At 35.6% G+C, this 14,111-nt stretch overlaps 7 protein-coding genes and 9 long non-coding RNA genes across 16 annotated transcripts; 7 read left to right on the top strand and 9 right to left on the bottom strand.

The window, feature by feature from the left end:
• Positions 1-53: 53 nt before the first annotated feature.
• SPOM_SPNCRNA.2731 lies at positions 54-429 on the bottom strand. Its single transcript, NR_192099.1, has one exon. It is a non-coding gene; the product is annotated as a non-coding RNA (long non-coding RNA).
• Positions 127-520, top strand: nop10 (snoRNP complex protein; the record flags this gene model as incomplete). The annotated part of the gene is made up of 2 exons (NM_001018851.3): positions 127-304; positions 357-520. 2 exons carry the CDS (start codon positions 127-129, stop codon positions 371-373), a joined length of 195 nt encoding a protein of 64 aa, NP_593418.1. The 3' UTR covers positions 374-520.
• A 278-nt stretch (positions 521-798) lies between these two features.
• SPOM_SPAP27G11.12 (uncharacterized protein) lies at positions 799-4,307 on the bottom strand. Its single transcript, NM_001018850.3, has 4 exons — positions 3,544-4,307; positions 3,422-3,464; positions 3,237-3,269; positions 799-3,186 (listed from the first exon to the last, which is right to left on the bottom strand). Exons 1-4 carry the CDS (start codon positions 3,561-3,563, stop codon positions 889-891), a joined length of 2,394 nt encoding a protein of 797 aa, NP_593417.1. The 5' UTR covers positions 3,564-4,307; the 3' UTR covers positions 799-888.
• On the top strand, positions 1,132-1,908 carry SPOM_SPNCRNA.2730. Its single transcript, NR_192098.1, has one exon. It is a non-coding gene; the product is annotated as a non-coding RNA (long non-coding RNA).
• Positions 3,230-4,502, top strand: SPOM_SPNCRNA.750. Its single transcript, NR_151123.1, has one exon. It is a non-coding gene; the product is annotated as a non-coding RNA, possible alternative UTR (long non-coding RNA).
• On the bottom strand, positions 4,034-4,348 carry SPOM_SPAP27G11.16 (uncharacterized protein; the record flags this gene model as incomplete). The annotated part of the gene is made up of 1 exon (NM_001018849.1): positions 4,034-4,348. One exon carries the CDS (start codon positions 4,346-4,348, stop codon positions 4,034-4,036), a length of 315 nt encoding a protein of 104 aa, NP_593416.1.
• On the top strand, positions 4,428-4,731 carry SPOM_SPAP27G11.11C (uncharacterized protein; the record flags this gene model as incomplete). The annotated part of the gene is made up of 2 exons (NM_001018848.1): positions 4,428-4,450; positions 4,533-4,731. 2 exons carry the CDS (start codon positions 4,428-4,430, stop codon positions 4,729-4,731), a joined length of 222 nt encoding a protein of 73 aa, NP_593415.1.
• A 952-nt stretch (positions 4,732-5,683) lies between these two features.
• On the top strand, positions 5,684-10,880 carry nup184 (nucleoporin Nup184). Its single transcript, NM_001018847.3, is given in 3 exon segments — positions 5,684-5,806; positions 5,878-10,539; positions 10,539-10,880. Coding segments are annotated over 3 exon segments (4,887 nt in total). The 5' UTR covers positions 5,684-5,789; the 3' UTR covers positions 10,747-10,880.
• Positions 6,322-6,944, bottom strand: SPOM_SPNCRNA.2729. Its single transcript, NR_192097.1, has one exon. It is a non-coding gene; the product is annotated as a non-coding RNA (long non-coding RNA).
• Positions 7,082-7,380, bottom strand: SPOM_SPNCRNA.2728. Its single transcript, NR_192096.1, has one exon. It is a non-coding gene; the product is annotated as a non-coding RNA (long non-coding RNA).
• Positions 7,610-12,156, bottom strand: SPOM_SPNCRNA.2727. The gene has a single exon (NR_192095.1). It is a non-coding gene; the product is annotated as a non-coding RNA (long non-coding RNA).
• Positions 11,116-12,721, top strand: rib1 (GTP cyclohydrolase). The gene has a single exon (NM_001018846.3). The coding sequence runs from the start codon at positions 11,213-11,215 to the stop codon at positions 12,191-12,193; it is 981 nt and encodes a 326-aa protein (NP_593413.1). The 5' UTR covers positions 11,116-11,212; the 3' UTR covers positions 12,194-12,721.
• On the bottom strand, positions 12,424-12,653 carry SPOM_SPNCRNA.2726. Its single transcript, NR_192094.1, has one exon. It is a non-coding gene; the product is annotated as a non-coding RNA (long non-coding RNA).
• SPOM_SPNCRNA.2725 lies at positions 12,658-13,540 on the bottom strand. The gene has a single exon (NR_192093.1). It is a non-coding gene; the product is annotated as a non-coding RNA (long non-coding RNA).
• Positions 12,744-13,992, top strand: meu32 (the record flags this gene model as incomplete). The annotated part of the gene is made up of 2 exons (NM_001018845.2): positions 12,744-13,385; positions 13,436-13,992. The coding sequence occupies exons 1-2, from the start codon at positions 12,764-12,766 to the stop codon at positions 13,990-13,992; spliced, it is 1,179 nt and encodes a 392-aa protein (NP_593412.1). The 5' UTR covers positions 12,744-12,763.
• Positions 13,674-13,893, bottom strand: SPOM_SPNCRNA.2724. The gene has a single exon (NR_192092.1). It is a non-coding gene; the product is annotated as a non-coding RNA (long non-coding RNA).
• Positions 13,993-14,111: the final 119 nt, after the last annotated feature.

Raw genomic sequence — 14,111 nt, 5'->3', positions numbered from 1 at the left:
ATGTCTGTGTTATAATGCTTTAGCGTAATTTAGCAACAAAAACAGTCACCTGAAGTTGAGGTACTTTTGACATTTACACCTTTCCAGCACCATAGGAAAATTGTAATATCCGTTTTTTTTTTCACAATGCATTTGATGTATTATTTAAATGATGAGGGAAAGCGTGTTTATACTTTAAAAAAGGTATCTCCAGATGGAAGAGTCACAAAATCTTCGCATCCTGCTCGTTTCTCTCCTGACGATAAATATTCTCGACAACGTTATACTCTGAAAAAACGGTTTCATGTACTACTTACTCAATTGCGTAAGTATTTCTATTAAATTAATTGGTATAATGATAGTGTTCTAACGATTAGCTGCAAAACCTTACTGAGCAAATAAGAAAACGTCGAAAAATTTTCGCCTTTAGAAGGGAGCTACATAAGTATGGTTTTGGTTAAATAATCAATAGTTTTGATTTTTCTTTGGTTATGTGAGTAGTGTGCTCAATTGAAAAAAAAATATATTTCAACTTGAGTTGATTTTCCGATGTTTATTGCGAAGCATTATTTGTTTGGCATTTGCATTTATTATCTATTAAACTACAAAGAATAAATCCCTGGTGTATACATAAAATCTTTTAGTAAATGCTAAACAGTTACTGAGAATGTAAAATAACGATAAAAGTAGTAACATACTAGTGGTAATTCTGAATGAAAAACGAAACAACATTTTTTTAACCAATTTGTGAAAAGAAATAATAAAAAAATAAAACAGATGTAAAAAGCCAAGTATCTATTCAAACAGACTCTTTGAACATACAAAACTTAGGATAGTTCAAATTTCTCCATTTCAATTCTTAAAACGGAGATATGCCGCTCAAGCATAATCCTCAAGGAGATTTCAAGTCTAAAATGAGTCAAATATTTTGACATCCGTACCTTCAAAGATGCCTGGCCCTTCTCTTTTATGACTGTCTAAATCGCATGAGACTTGCCAGGCGAATAGACGAGCAAAATTTGCCAATTGTTGTCTCCATTCCTTTGTTCTATATTTCGGAATGTATGGTTGATTAGTTGCTGGGTATTTTTGAGTTTTTATCATAGCCATGATTTCTGAAGCTGGATGACCGGCTTTCTTCATATCACTGATTTTGAGAGATAGGTCAGTGAAAATATCGAGCATAGTTCGGAAGTTCAGCGAAGGCCACCATTTATTCCACCATTCTACAGTCGGCTTAAAAGTGTAATCTACTGAATGAGCAATTGGCTCTACCTTCGCTTCGTCGGTATCTTCTAACGAACGGTCATTGCCATGGAGTGTGGCACTTTCTGTAAGAGCTCTATGTAATTGAGGACGTTGCTTCAACAATGGTTGGACAGGCCTACTATCCCTGTGAGTACGTAAAGAATTGGAGCGAAGTGCTTTATCGAATCCATCAGTAATTTCATCTTTGCTAGTAACGTCTTTGAGGTTAGTGAAACCAAATTCACTACTTTCTATAGGATAATATGGCGTTGGACTTTTTGACCTAACATATCGAAGTCGGCTTAACAATATGGAGTCAAACGCTTTTGAAGAAAATGTTTTACCATTGCGAGTCCAGTATGCAGAATCTCCTTCCGCGGATGAGTTTCTAACACTCATAATGGCATCAAACGATAAAGCGCTGACCGCTTCAATGTAATCTTTGTGCATTGAAAAGAAGTATAAGAGTGGTGCATTGTATTTTTGGGCATATTGAATTGCATTGTTGATAGCTCCTATAACATACTTTAAAATTTTGTGATTGACGTCGTTAGAAATTAAAAAGCCTGGATAGGAAGCAGATTGAAACAATTCAAACAAACTCTGGCTGGAATGTGAGTTTAAATTTTGCGCGTATAAACAAAGGTAGCAAAGCGAGCAGCAAAGCATTTGAGCAATCTCGGAATGATAATCTTTAGTATATTGCACTAGTAATGAAATTGCAATAATGGTAAAATCTGCGTAAGTACCACCTTCGAAAGGAACTGGCATGCTAATTGGTAAGGCGGTCTGCTGTTGAAATGGCTTGTTTAAGCGCTTACAAAAATATTTTTCAGCGGTCAAGCGCTTTAACAGAATTACACAAAGCTTTAAGTGGTTATAAGTCGAAGGATCTCCGAGATATTCAAAACTTAAATATAACAAAAATATAAACAAATCGATTGCTCGATCGGTATCAATAAGATAATGAAAAAACCTCTCGTTATAATGAATAAAAAGTTTGCAAAAAATTAATACAAGAGGGTAGTAGTCAAACATAATCAATGAGCTTCTTTTTGGAATGGTAGATTGCATAGGGGGATATAACAGTCTGCTCATTCCATCAAGGATGATTTGGAAATCTGAATAAGGTTGAAGTTTTGAAAGCAGAATGCTAAAATAGTTTTTTGGTAATGTGTTTTTTGAAGAACGGTAATTATTATAACAAGGAGTGCCGTTGTTGTTTTCTTCCGACATTAGTATGAGTAGGACAGAAAAACAATACTCTATCAAAGACATGTGAGCTACCGAGTTGTCAAGGGGAAGAAACTCAGGCTTCCAAAACATCGTATTGAAACGCATTGCTGTATTGATGAGAGAAGAAAGAAGACAAAGGACTAAGCGCCTGTTAGCTATTGAAGCAACATAAGCACAACAACTGCTTCCATTGCCATCTGTTCGATATATTTCCTCGGAAAATAATGAAAGTAAGAGTCGGAGGACTTCGACACGGTGAAGTTCGTACGAGCGCTCTTTCAACATTGTGGGATGATAAACTACCCCAGTTTCCCAAATACAGTAGTGAACTCCATGGGTAAGATCATTATGAGCAGGGATGGTAAAATTGATTAGGAACAGATAATCTACAACGGTGTTTAAAAAGCTTGCTCCTCGGGGTGTATTGATGTTCGGATCCTTTGGAACTGTCCACGCAAAATAGTCAAACCATTCTAACATTGACTTATCCTCAAATATAATTGGCATAAGCCTTGTCAAAAGTCGCATACAATTTAACGCGCATTTTGTAGTGGGAGCGGCGGGGTCATCAAACAATGTTTCTTTTTGTAGATCTTCTAATTTGTCCCAGAGTACAGCAATAATAGTTTGCAAATTTTCTGGAGCGTTGTCTTTAACTTTTGTCAAATCATCGATAGACATCAAATGAAACACGTCTTCGGTTGTTTCTGGAAGCGTCCAAAGCTAAAGATTATTAGTTAGCAAAAATATTCACGAATAAAGATCACACTTACACGCTCCCATATAAGGTCAAATTTTGGAATGTTCTGAATTGGTTAGTACACTTGAAATTTTCAATTATTTATGATTATATTCAAATTGAATTCACATTCATTAGCAGAGAATCCTAAGAATTGAACTTCGTATTCTCTGGCATTCACTGAATTATGAAACCAACCAAAAGAAAAATATTACCTACCCTTTCTTCGTGTAGTCGTAAAACCGCGTTCCTAAAGTCTAACCTGTAATTTGGTTAATAATGTATTGGTTCTTCCCCAAACCTACGGCAGGTTGAGAAATTGGACAAAAAAATAAACATACTTAGACTGTTGAGAACCCATCGAATGTGAAGGTGAAAAGTATGCATACAATCAAAGTGACACAGAGAGTGAACTGAAAAAAAAAACGATGAAAAATCTATGATTGCGAAATTTGTAAAGAGGGGAAAATGGTTGAGAGAGGGAGGAAACCAGGAAACAAGGTGATTATCTTATAGCCCAACGAAAACAATCGTCGGTTTCAGCGAAAAAAAGTACGAAAATACTCTTGTGAAGGATTTGGCTGAAGCAAAAAAGTTCTTCAAATTCAGTTTGCAAAGCACTTTTTGATAAAACTCAAATGACTTATGGAAGAGAGAAATACTAGTTAAGTACTTTTGAATAACGTTCCAGCACTAGTTTTCCCCCTCTTTAGTTTTTATAAACTAAACTTTCAAGCAAAGATGCAGCATAGGAAAACTGTAGATATCCGACCTTGAATTTTGTGAGACTCGTAGGTAGAAAAGAGAAGCCTATTGTGTCGCCCAGCGGGCTTAAAGACTAGGAGACTCAGAGGATTTAAAATTAAAGGATAGAAAAGATATTGAAAATGTAGTACTCCAAATCTTTTCAAATTCGCACTTTGAAGCCGCGATGATAAAATCTCGCAAAATTCTTAACGTGGTCGAAAATGACGAAAAAGCGAATGAGAATAAACGAACTGCAATTAAAATCCTATTCGATTTTAATTTTTCAATACTATAACAAGGATTACACTCAAAAAACACACTGCTACTACGTTCAGTAAAATTGGTGTTGTTTTCATGTAAGATTGCACCTTGCTTAAAAAACCGAAGGCATGACCCCATGTAAGGACTTGCCCCAGGTAACGTAATATCGACTGAATGCTACACCAAATTTTAAGACGGTAAGAAGCATTATGAAAATATGACATGCAATCATGAAAACCCGTATATAACTCACCACGGCAAAGTGCATCTTATAACTTCATAGAATTCACAGTCAATGAAATTTCTCTAATTTTTCCTTTAGCCATTTTTTGTTTAAAATTGATTCATATTCCAAGACATTTTTGCTCAGCTGTTATTGTGTTTCCATTTACAGGCTCGAAGAATGCTCGGGAAGGTTTAAACCATCTTCGTATTCATTACATCTTTTGAAATCACTATCAATCATTATCTGTGAAAATCCTAGTCAAACCTTCAATATTGGATTAAATCAACCGAAATGATTTTTACTCCCATTAAAATATCCAATACATTCGAGACAAACATGGTGAAAATAAATCGCTCATCTAATTAATTGAGTATCGCTTAATGTATCAAGTTGCAACACCGATCAATTGTTATTTTCTTAGTTCATGTTGGCAAGGCGGAACTTCTCTGTTGATCGATTTACATTCCGACTTTCCGTACGTGCGTGTTGTGCTGCTATTACGGTAGTAACAACGAGACTCGGAGCGATCGCTAGTAGTACTAACAGTAATTTTTGAACAAATCAGATATGAAGCAAAAGCGGCGGTAATTTCACTGAAGGAGCCAGGTGTTCTTGAGTCCGTGACTCAGATTACAGATATAGTCTTAAGTTTATTAATTTGAGGTTTATCATCTTCCAATGGTGAACGCCCACATCCTTTCCTTCTTTTGTCCTGAGCCAGCTTAAGCTTAAATTAAGCTGTAAGTGAATTTTCCGTTGGCAAAAGTTACATACATCAATTTCAGCCACAGTGAATTTATAATTTTTCCATTCGTTGTAAGTCGACTTGTCTATAATTCGGAATCGACTTTTTATCTACGTCTACTATCTTTATTTACTGTTCATTTATAATTACGACGAGCATCAAATGAATCCAAACCGTCAAGACGGCGAATAAGAAAAGAAACCTACTGTTCAAATTGTTTCCTCTACAGTAATATGCATGTGGAAAAAATGAACAGAAACATGAAATAATATTTATTTACTTGACAACAGTTTGAGATTACGATAACCCATGGTGTGTTGTTCTTTTTATGATTCGTAACTCTTTGTTATAACGAGCATTGTCTTATACTCTCAGGAGTGTGCTATTCATCTGAACGAGCCGATCTAAGTGCTTGTTCTAATAGCATTTTTATTTGTCTTACACTATGCTACGTTATTGCAAATTCAAGCTCTGCAAAGTGCGCATGCACGAACTGTACCGTAGGAGAACCAATCTGTATAGGTTCACAGGGTTGTTTCGGCATCTTTACTAATAAATCCTTGAAATCAACCGTTAGTTGGTGCTTCTAGCTAACCAAAAAGTCTTCCATGGGTGATTATTTACTGTAAGTCTTTGTTTATAGTGTCTTTGTTGTATCACTTTTTGTGTAGTTTTTAATTAACACTTTTTGTGCAGCTCTTGGTCTTGGATCTTAGATGCTTTTGAAACGTCTGATGAGAATTTATCACAAAATAAGTTTGAAGAGCTACTGGATGCTCGTATAGCTGCCTTTCAGCAAATCGAGAGTCCCGTAACAGGAACTCTCAACTCAAATAAAACCACAGAAGGCGAAGAAGCGAAGCTCTCTATTTATGATAGTAGTCATTCCATCTCGAAATCACAATTAGAAAGTGTAAAAAAGATATCAGACATTACGGGTTATAATGAGGCACAAGTCGCTTATGTACTTCTGGTGCATCAATATGAATTAAATACCCAATACTTCTCACAATTAGACAATGATTCTGTTCTTGCCCAAGAATTTCAAAGAAGATACTATGCTGAAATTATATCTTGCTGGAAAGTTTTAGCTTTCCTCTTACAAGCTTGTACCGATGCAGACAGCAAGTGGCATAAAATGGCTACCCGATTGATCGTATCGATTTTTCAAACAGCTCAGCGATCTGGAGAAAATGCACAAAGCACTACTCCTTCTATTTTCTGCGTCCGTATCATCGACTATTTAAGCAAGATGACTAGTCAAGCGGCGCCCGCTTCCTTAACATTTAATGGCGAAGAAGCTATCTCTCAATGGTATTTTTTTCATTTTAACTTACAGCTTCAACTTTTGCGGGTCATCTTTTTGTCGACTTATTCTCTAGTGGTTTGCAATTCAGAAATGGCTATATCCTGGTTCAATTGTATGAAAAAAACTAGGTATTTGCATGATCAGGAGTTTATGCATTTGGATATTGACACAGGGTTTTCTATGTGCAAAGAGATAACAAATGTTGCCATAATTATTTCCATCAACTTTATTTCATTAGAGAAACAGGTGCTTTCTTTTAAAGACAATCCTTCGTTCTTTATGCTCTCTGGCAATACCATAATTTCACTACACGATATGATTACTCAACTATCGAACGATTCAATTGGTGCCGCTGTATCATTGACATGGGGCATAGCTCTTCATCTTCTGAGCAACAGCCCAGATAACATACCTTTAATACAAAATTCGAGCGTTGTTTCTTCAAAGATTCTTCAAAATCCCCAAAATTCTTTTCAAGCATTAATTATTGCGGCCTTAAAATATGATCCATTCACTTTAATCCATAGGATCATTTCAAGTTTAGAGGACGATCCTTACATTGATGGTTACTCAAAAATAATGGCTACCCTTTTTTCTAGTGCAGTATCCTATGTTAAGTTTTCAGATTCAACAATGCTTTGCGCTACTACTCTCTTTAAGACACCTCAGGTTTACCAACTTTTTGAAAATAATGACAGTGTAACTCGTTTACTCAATTTTGCTCGGGCGAGATTTCCGTTCGAGTATTCTCAATTTGTGCTCTTGCTGATTCCCACCTTTGCATGCCTTACCAGTAAACAATTGGTATCTTCAGAGCTCTTGCACATGACGACTTTTACTCAATCTCTTCCCAGTGGATTCAAGGCTTACGAAATCATTCCAGAACCAAATGTTACTGGAAATGCTCTTATAGAACTTCAAGAAAGTTTGCATCTTGATTCGTATGGGTTCTTTTTTCCTAATGCTGAACGAAGCTTACCCAAAGGAACACGAGGGAGAATTGTTTCGGTTGACACCTATCCTCCTGTTGTAATGTGGGACTTAAATTATTCTTTATGGGAAGCAGTGGGAATTTCATTAAACTATATTGTTCGAAATGGGTTAATCAATTCCCATAAAAGCTTTGTATTAACTGTGCTATCTTCTTCTGTGCCACTATTCCAAACAGATGTTTCTGGCGCTTGTGAGTTAGTTCATCTAGCTTCTGAAGGTCTTGATGGTGAACTCGATTTTATTAATGTAATCTGTGATCTTTTGGATTACTTTCTTTCACTTTCCGTAATCGAAGATGCAGATTATCAGATTTGTGTATCATCTTTGCGACTGTTGCGTGAGTTTACACGATTTGCAGCTACTGATGTTTGGGCTTATGTTACTCGATCGTTGGTTTGTGTAGGTTCCGAAAAAGGTATATCCTTAGAAGATGTCATTTTTGATTACGAGTCTATCAATGGTGTTTATGATTTTACCTTAGCTTTCTTTGATCTTTATGAAATTTTACTGGATAATTGTATTTCAACTTCAGTCGTTCCTGATGATTTCTCCATACGTCTCAAGACTGATTTTGTTAAAAGGGCCATGCGTTTTCTTTGCGAAGTATTTGCTAATTATCTTGATTGGAAGTATGCTAGGATTATTCAACAATATCAAATCGGCCATCGGTTTGCATCCCTTATAACAAAACTGCTTAATGTTACATTTGGAATCGAATATTTTAATCCGAAAACTACTGTAAACAAAAAAACCTTACCGCTTAGAGAACTCAGCCATTATATTGTACAAAGGTTTTTGGTTCAACAAGATTCAAATCGTTACCTGCACCCCTTGCTATCTGTAATGGATCTTATTAATTTATTGTACACTGATATTTTTTCCACGATAAGCTCTCCAAGAGCCAAAGCCGCTAAAATGTGGTTAATTTCTTCATTTTGTGCTATGAAAACCCTTATCTGTTTACGTGGCTTCTTGAATTTGAAACCTTCAGAACTAGAGCGTGAGCTTTTTTCAAGGTCTCCAGATCTTTTTAATTGTTTGCCTCGTCTCCTCTGCTGCATAGCTCCTATTCTTCAGTTGCTCAGTGCTCTAATCCTTGCTCCTTGGCCTTCAGAAACGCCTTCCCTTTTGGCATACATGATTAACTCAACAGATATAGTTGGCCGTGTCTGCATTCAAATTCTTACAAATCCTATACAATCAACCAATATTGAAGGGTCTGTATGGAAATTTCTTTCGTCAATAATGAAGGGTCAACAACAGGGATTGGCCGTATTGTTGTTTTCTGGAAAAAAATTTCCATTGGATCGAATGAAAAGTTTAAATCATAACGTTGACGTGCAATTGACTTCAAAATCATTAATCAGTCTTGCCGAGAAAAGACTCGATAGCTTTTCTATTAATGACATATTGTCCCAGGTACCAGTTTTTGAATTCATATTCCTTTCTCGTAATTTTTGGACTGCTTCTCTTGGTAATTTGCAACAAGAGGCTAATTTTTGGAACAGAATTGTCGATGCCATTAAGTTGCCTTTAACGGTTAAGCTGGATGGGCTTAGTTCCGTGGCTCAAGCTGACCTTTATATTCTTGCTGCTCATGCTACTCGTATAACCGCAATTCAGTTGCATATGTCCAAGTTGAACAAATCAAATAGTTCAAAGAAAATAATAATTGACCCATTGAAAGATTCGATGAAGGATCTGGTACAACATGCTTTTACTATTACCGCATATGATTCAAATATTCATAATGCTTTAACACGTGCCTTTAAACATGAAAATGGAGACTTACATATTTCAGATCTTAGGAACACAGGCCTTTTTCCCCTTAGATATGGCGATAATTATTTTTATAACATAAAGCTTGCAAAAAACATGTTGCTTAATACTGAAGATACCAGTTTCAAAATTAGCATGATGATGTCTGCTAATGAAAATTTATCCTTGTTAGATGCACAAGCTGCTTTACTACGTTCCTGGTCAATATTTATATGTGCTTTCGTTGAATTCGTCAAAGAAGACGCAACACTTTCAATATTGGAGTTGAAGATTATGAAATGGGTATTGAAATCATTAGCTGAGGATACTATTGATGTGAATGTGGTTCAGGAGTTATCCGCAGAACGAGCAGCATTAGTATTTCGGATCTCTCAGCAGACTTTAGCAATACCCATATCTAATGAAGTTAAGGAACACTTGCAGTCCATTCTTCTGTTAACTTGGAAGGCAATCACTACTACCAAATTTTCTATTTATGAAGATAGCAATGGCGAAATGGCATATTATAGGCCATTGTTACATGTTTTATACAACACCCTAAATAGACTCTTATCAGAGGAAAAAGAAAATCTAAGTTTGAGTGTTGGTTTTGTATCTGGATTATTGCAGCTATGTCATCGTAAATTGTCTCAGCTTTTTGAGAAGGCCGTAATCAATCCTACAATTGAGGTTTATGGCGACATTGTCTTGCTAAACTCGCTCCATAAATGTATAGTAAATTCCCATTTGATCAGAGGGCTTCAATCACTATACATCAGTTATATAAATGACTCGTTTTCTGTTGATAACTGTTTACGGTTATTTTCATGGTCTCACTCATTGTTGGTGGATGGTCAGCCGTATTTTGCCGATGCAGCTTTGTCATTTTTACTGATATGTTCTTCATCACCAGCAGGTGCTGAACAAATCGTTATGAATGGGTTTTTTTACTCAATTATGGAAAGTCCATTAAGTACGGCTTTAAGCACTGGTGGGTTAGGACTCGATGGTTCATCGATTCAATACAAAATCTGGATTCGTGGAATATTGCCCCTTTTATTTAATATTGTTAAATTTTTAGGCAACAGGATCATGAACGATATGAGGGAATTTGTTTTATTAGCATTTCCTCAAATTCAGTACGCTTTATTAAATTGGTGTCAACCTCCTTCCTCAATTTCGTTAGCCTCCATCGATGAATCTTTTATGATAGTGCTACTGTTCGATCTTTTGCAACAATTTAATCCCGCATTACTACAAGAAATTAGACTTGCTGAATTGAAGATTGAGATGCTGGAGGCATCGACTATTTGATTTCACATCCAAATTTTTTATCAAGTTTGGCTATACCCGCTAGTCTGTATGAGCAGGAATACGCTATTGACGTGATTGGTATACCAAAAGAATTAGAATCGGATCAGCTTACGAAAGAAACTAAAACATCACAGTTTGCTAAGCTAATTCGTATCCAGTTAGATAAGTTAAGAGCTTTGCTTGAGCATTGAATGTAGTTTTGATAATATTTGCTGAAGTCATTCTTTAAAAAGATATTTACTGCATTTTCACAATGCAGCAAAATTTCTACGTTATGCGTTTGTAAACATAATTTGCATCCTATGATATCCTGTTTGAAACCATTTTAATATTTTAATCAAAAAGTACTGTAAATATTCCAAATAATTGTTGATAACCTGTTGTATTTGCATACTTAAGGTAGTGCTGTAAATGTTGTATTTTCCCACAAATTAAACAATAATTAGTAAAAAAAAAGAAGATTAGTAAAGACGGAAGTAAATAAAGGTGATTTGTAGAATGAGTGCCAATTTTGAAATTTCTTAGTAAGCTATTCGTACACTTTCCAGACAACAGGTTTCAGCCTTCACAAGCGTGGTTAATGACAGATCACCATTAACCCACATCTTCTTTTTAACATCCATATTAGTACTTTTTTATCCTAATAATTTACTATAAATGGATAAAAAAGAGGGCGATCAAGTGCATCATGACAAAACATTGCTCCAGGATTTAAGTCTTCCTGAAAATGTTGCTTCTGAAAAACGTCTGCCAATTGACGATGTACAATGTGTAAATTCGCCTATGTTAAGTCCTGCGCTTGATATTGAGCCTAAACCCAACGTTGTCGGTACTGCTGAAAGGCTTCCAAAGGTTCGATGCGTTGTTAGAGCAAGAATTCCTACAGTTAAGGGGACGGAGATTTTCCTCCATTTATACAAAAACGATTTTGATAATAAAGAGCATTTAGCAATTGTTTTTGGTCAACAAATTCGCTCAGATAGTCTTGATGCTGTGCAAGAAGGCGAAACAGAAATGGACCGTATGGTACGAGGCGCATACGTGGGGACACTTTATCCTGGCCGTAAAAGCTCTTATATTGATGTTAACTCTTCAAAAACTACCGAAGAGCAGAAAGAAGAAGCACGGAAGACTAATTTTGTACCGCTGGTTCGAATTCATTCCGAGTGCTATACCGGTGAAACTGCTTGGTCGGCTCGTTGTGATTGTGGTGAACAACTTGATGAAGCAGCCCGTTTAATTAGTGAAGAAGGGAATGGTGTCATAATATATCTTCGTCAAGAAGGTCGCGGAATTGGTTTGTCCGAGAAACTCAAGGCTTATAATCTTCAGGATTTAGGAAACGACACCGTCCAAGCCAATTTACTGCTTCAACATCCAGCAGATGGAAGATCGTATGCAGTTGCTACTGCTATGTTGATGGATCTTGGTCAGCGTGATATCAGACTTTTGACGAATAATCCTGAAAAGGTTAATAGCATTGAAGGCCCAAATAAAGAAGTTCGTGTAGTAGAACGGATTTCAATGATACCCAAGTCATGGAGAGGTGAAAAGGGAATTGAAAGTGCTGAAGTAGTCCTTTATCTCAAAACTAAAATTGAGAAAATGGGACATTTACTTGACTTACCAGATTCATAATGGTGCGATTCAAGCATTTTCACACTTTTCGCCAATTATGGTTTTAACTGCTTCCTCTTTATAAATGGCTACTCTTCGTGTTTACGTGCAGTTTTTTGGAGTTTGAAGAGTTAAATCTTTTTTAATGAATACCAAAAACTCCTTGGTCTTTGAAAACTAAATTATTAAAGCTGCTGTACTCATTCTTGTGAGGGTTAACATCGTTGACCCTTTTAATAGACATGAATTTGAACCATGCTTTTAATGTCTACTATTTCCAGTCTTAGCTCTTGTGGTAACACTCTCAACCTTTTTGTATTTTTTTTTTTGCAAATTAGTGCTTAAGTAATATGTCTTAAGCTGGTTTCTCAGTTTCTTTTTAAGAATGAATTTTCAATGCTCTTAAAGCTAGATTGTTTATTACATTTGTTGAGCTTTTCCTTCTATTGACGAACAACTCAAATAAAAAGTTCTTTGATTTTTTTCAACTGCCTCAGTATATATGTTTAGTATTTAAATTAGCTCACTTCATTACCGCGTATTTCATGCATCCAAAGAAATAAAGCAAACCACCACAAATTACAGATAAAAATGGAAGTTTACTTATCTGAGTTTATCAATTGGAAATTGTATGAATTCAAAAAAATTAACGAGTTAGGGACAAGTACATTTAGATACTATTTTAAGGGAAAGATAGTTAATTTAAAAAATAAGCGTGTCTCATCCAACGAGGTTTGTTATATGTTTAAACTTATGGATGATACTGGAATTGTTGAATTGAACTATAGTTTATCCAAGTATTCGCCAAAATTTGAAATGCTGAGACAGTTACAACTCGGCATTTCAGTTTTCGTCTATAGCGACGTAGTCTGTCGTGTTTCTGGGATAAGAGCTTGGAAACTACAGATTCATTCCAAAAATTTGGAAAGCAAGATTGAAGCTACAATTTCTGAACCAGAGCAAATACCATGTCCTGGGTTTGGTAGCGACAATATTGTTCCGCTGTCACTAGTGAATGACTTTAAAGATGGGGCGTTCGTCAATGTATTAGTTGCAATACAGTGGAAAGAAGAATTCGAGATATTTAATAATGAAACAAAAAAATCTCTACCTAAACAAACGATACACGTACACGATATTTCTGGATCAGCCATGATCGTGTTGATAGGAGAGTCCCAAGTTAAATCCGCTCTCAGTTGGAACAATGAAACAAGTATGTAAAGATTTCTATTCAGGTATGTACCTACTCACCAAAATTTTTAGTTTTGTTGATTCATAATGCAATTGCCTACCGAACCAATACCGGAATGCTGGAATTGTCAATTAAAGATGCAATAATTCAAACACTTCAGTCATTTGATGGTAAAGTTTTGAAACTATTAAATTTTTCAATCAAAAGAAAAGAACTTATTAAGATAAATGCTTATAGATTGAGCACCCTAGAGGCTCTTGAAAAAATAGCCAGCCAATCTGGAGAAGCTTTTGGGCAGGTTGGCGTTTTAATAATGCAAAGTAAAATTAAAGATTTAACAAAAGAAGGGGGATTAGTTTATGGCAATGATTTGACAGGTTTGAGATTTGCAGATTTAATAAGCATAATTGTCGATGAAACTGGAAGTGTTAAAAACCCAAAATTTAGTCAAAAGCTTTTGGAAGAAATTACAAATATAGCTCCTACGGAGTTAAGTGTATTGAATGAAGAACAAGCAATGCATCTAGAAAACGTCTTCCTGTATAGACACTATCGAGTTTGTGTTGGTTTTCTGAACAAACAAATTTACGTGTTTTCAAGTGATGAACCCTTAAAATCATACATTTAATTATTAAATTAAATACTCTTAAGTTATTAACATTAACATTAAATCAGCATATTGATTCTGTAAAACCAGACTTGATTTGATATGCAGCAGACACTAATAAACTGAATTAAAAAAAAAAA

This window comes from Schizosaccharomyces pombe, assembly GCF_000002945.2.
Source record: "Schizosaccharomyces pombe strain 972h- genome assembly, chromosome: I".
Taxonomy (NCBI): Eukaryota; Fungi; Ascomycota; class Schizosaccharomycetes; order Schizosaccharomycetales; family Schizosaccharomycetaceae; genus Schizosaccharomyces; species Schizosaccharomyces pombe.
The sequence above is the reverse complement of the archived record's forward strand: the minus strand, read 5'-3'. Positions and strand labels throughout refer to the sequence as shown.

Coding starts and splice junctions, on each gene's coding strand:
- SPOM_SPAP27G11.12 (NM_001018850.3), bottom strand. CDS start 3,563: ATGGGTTCTCAACAGTCTAA. Junction 3,465..3,543: donor ATGGGTTCTCAACAGTCTAA/GTATGTTTATTT, acceptor ACCAAATTACAG/GTTAGACTTTAGGAACGCGG. Junction 3,187..3,236: donor TTGACCTTATATGGGAGCGT/GTAAGTGTGATC, acceptor AATAATCTTTAG/CTTTGGACGCTTCCAGAAAC.
- rib1 (NM_001018846.3), top strand. CDS start 11,213: ATGGATAAAAAAGAGGGCGATCAAGTGCATCATGACAAAACATTGCTC.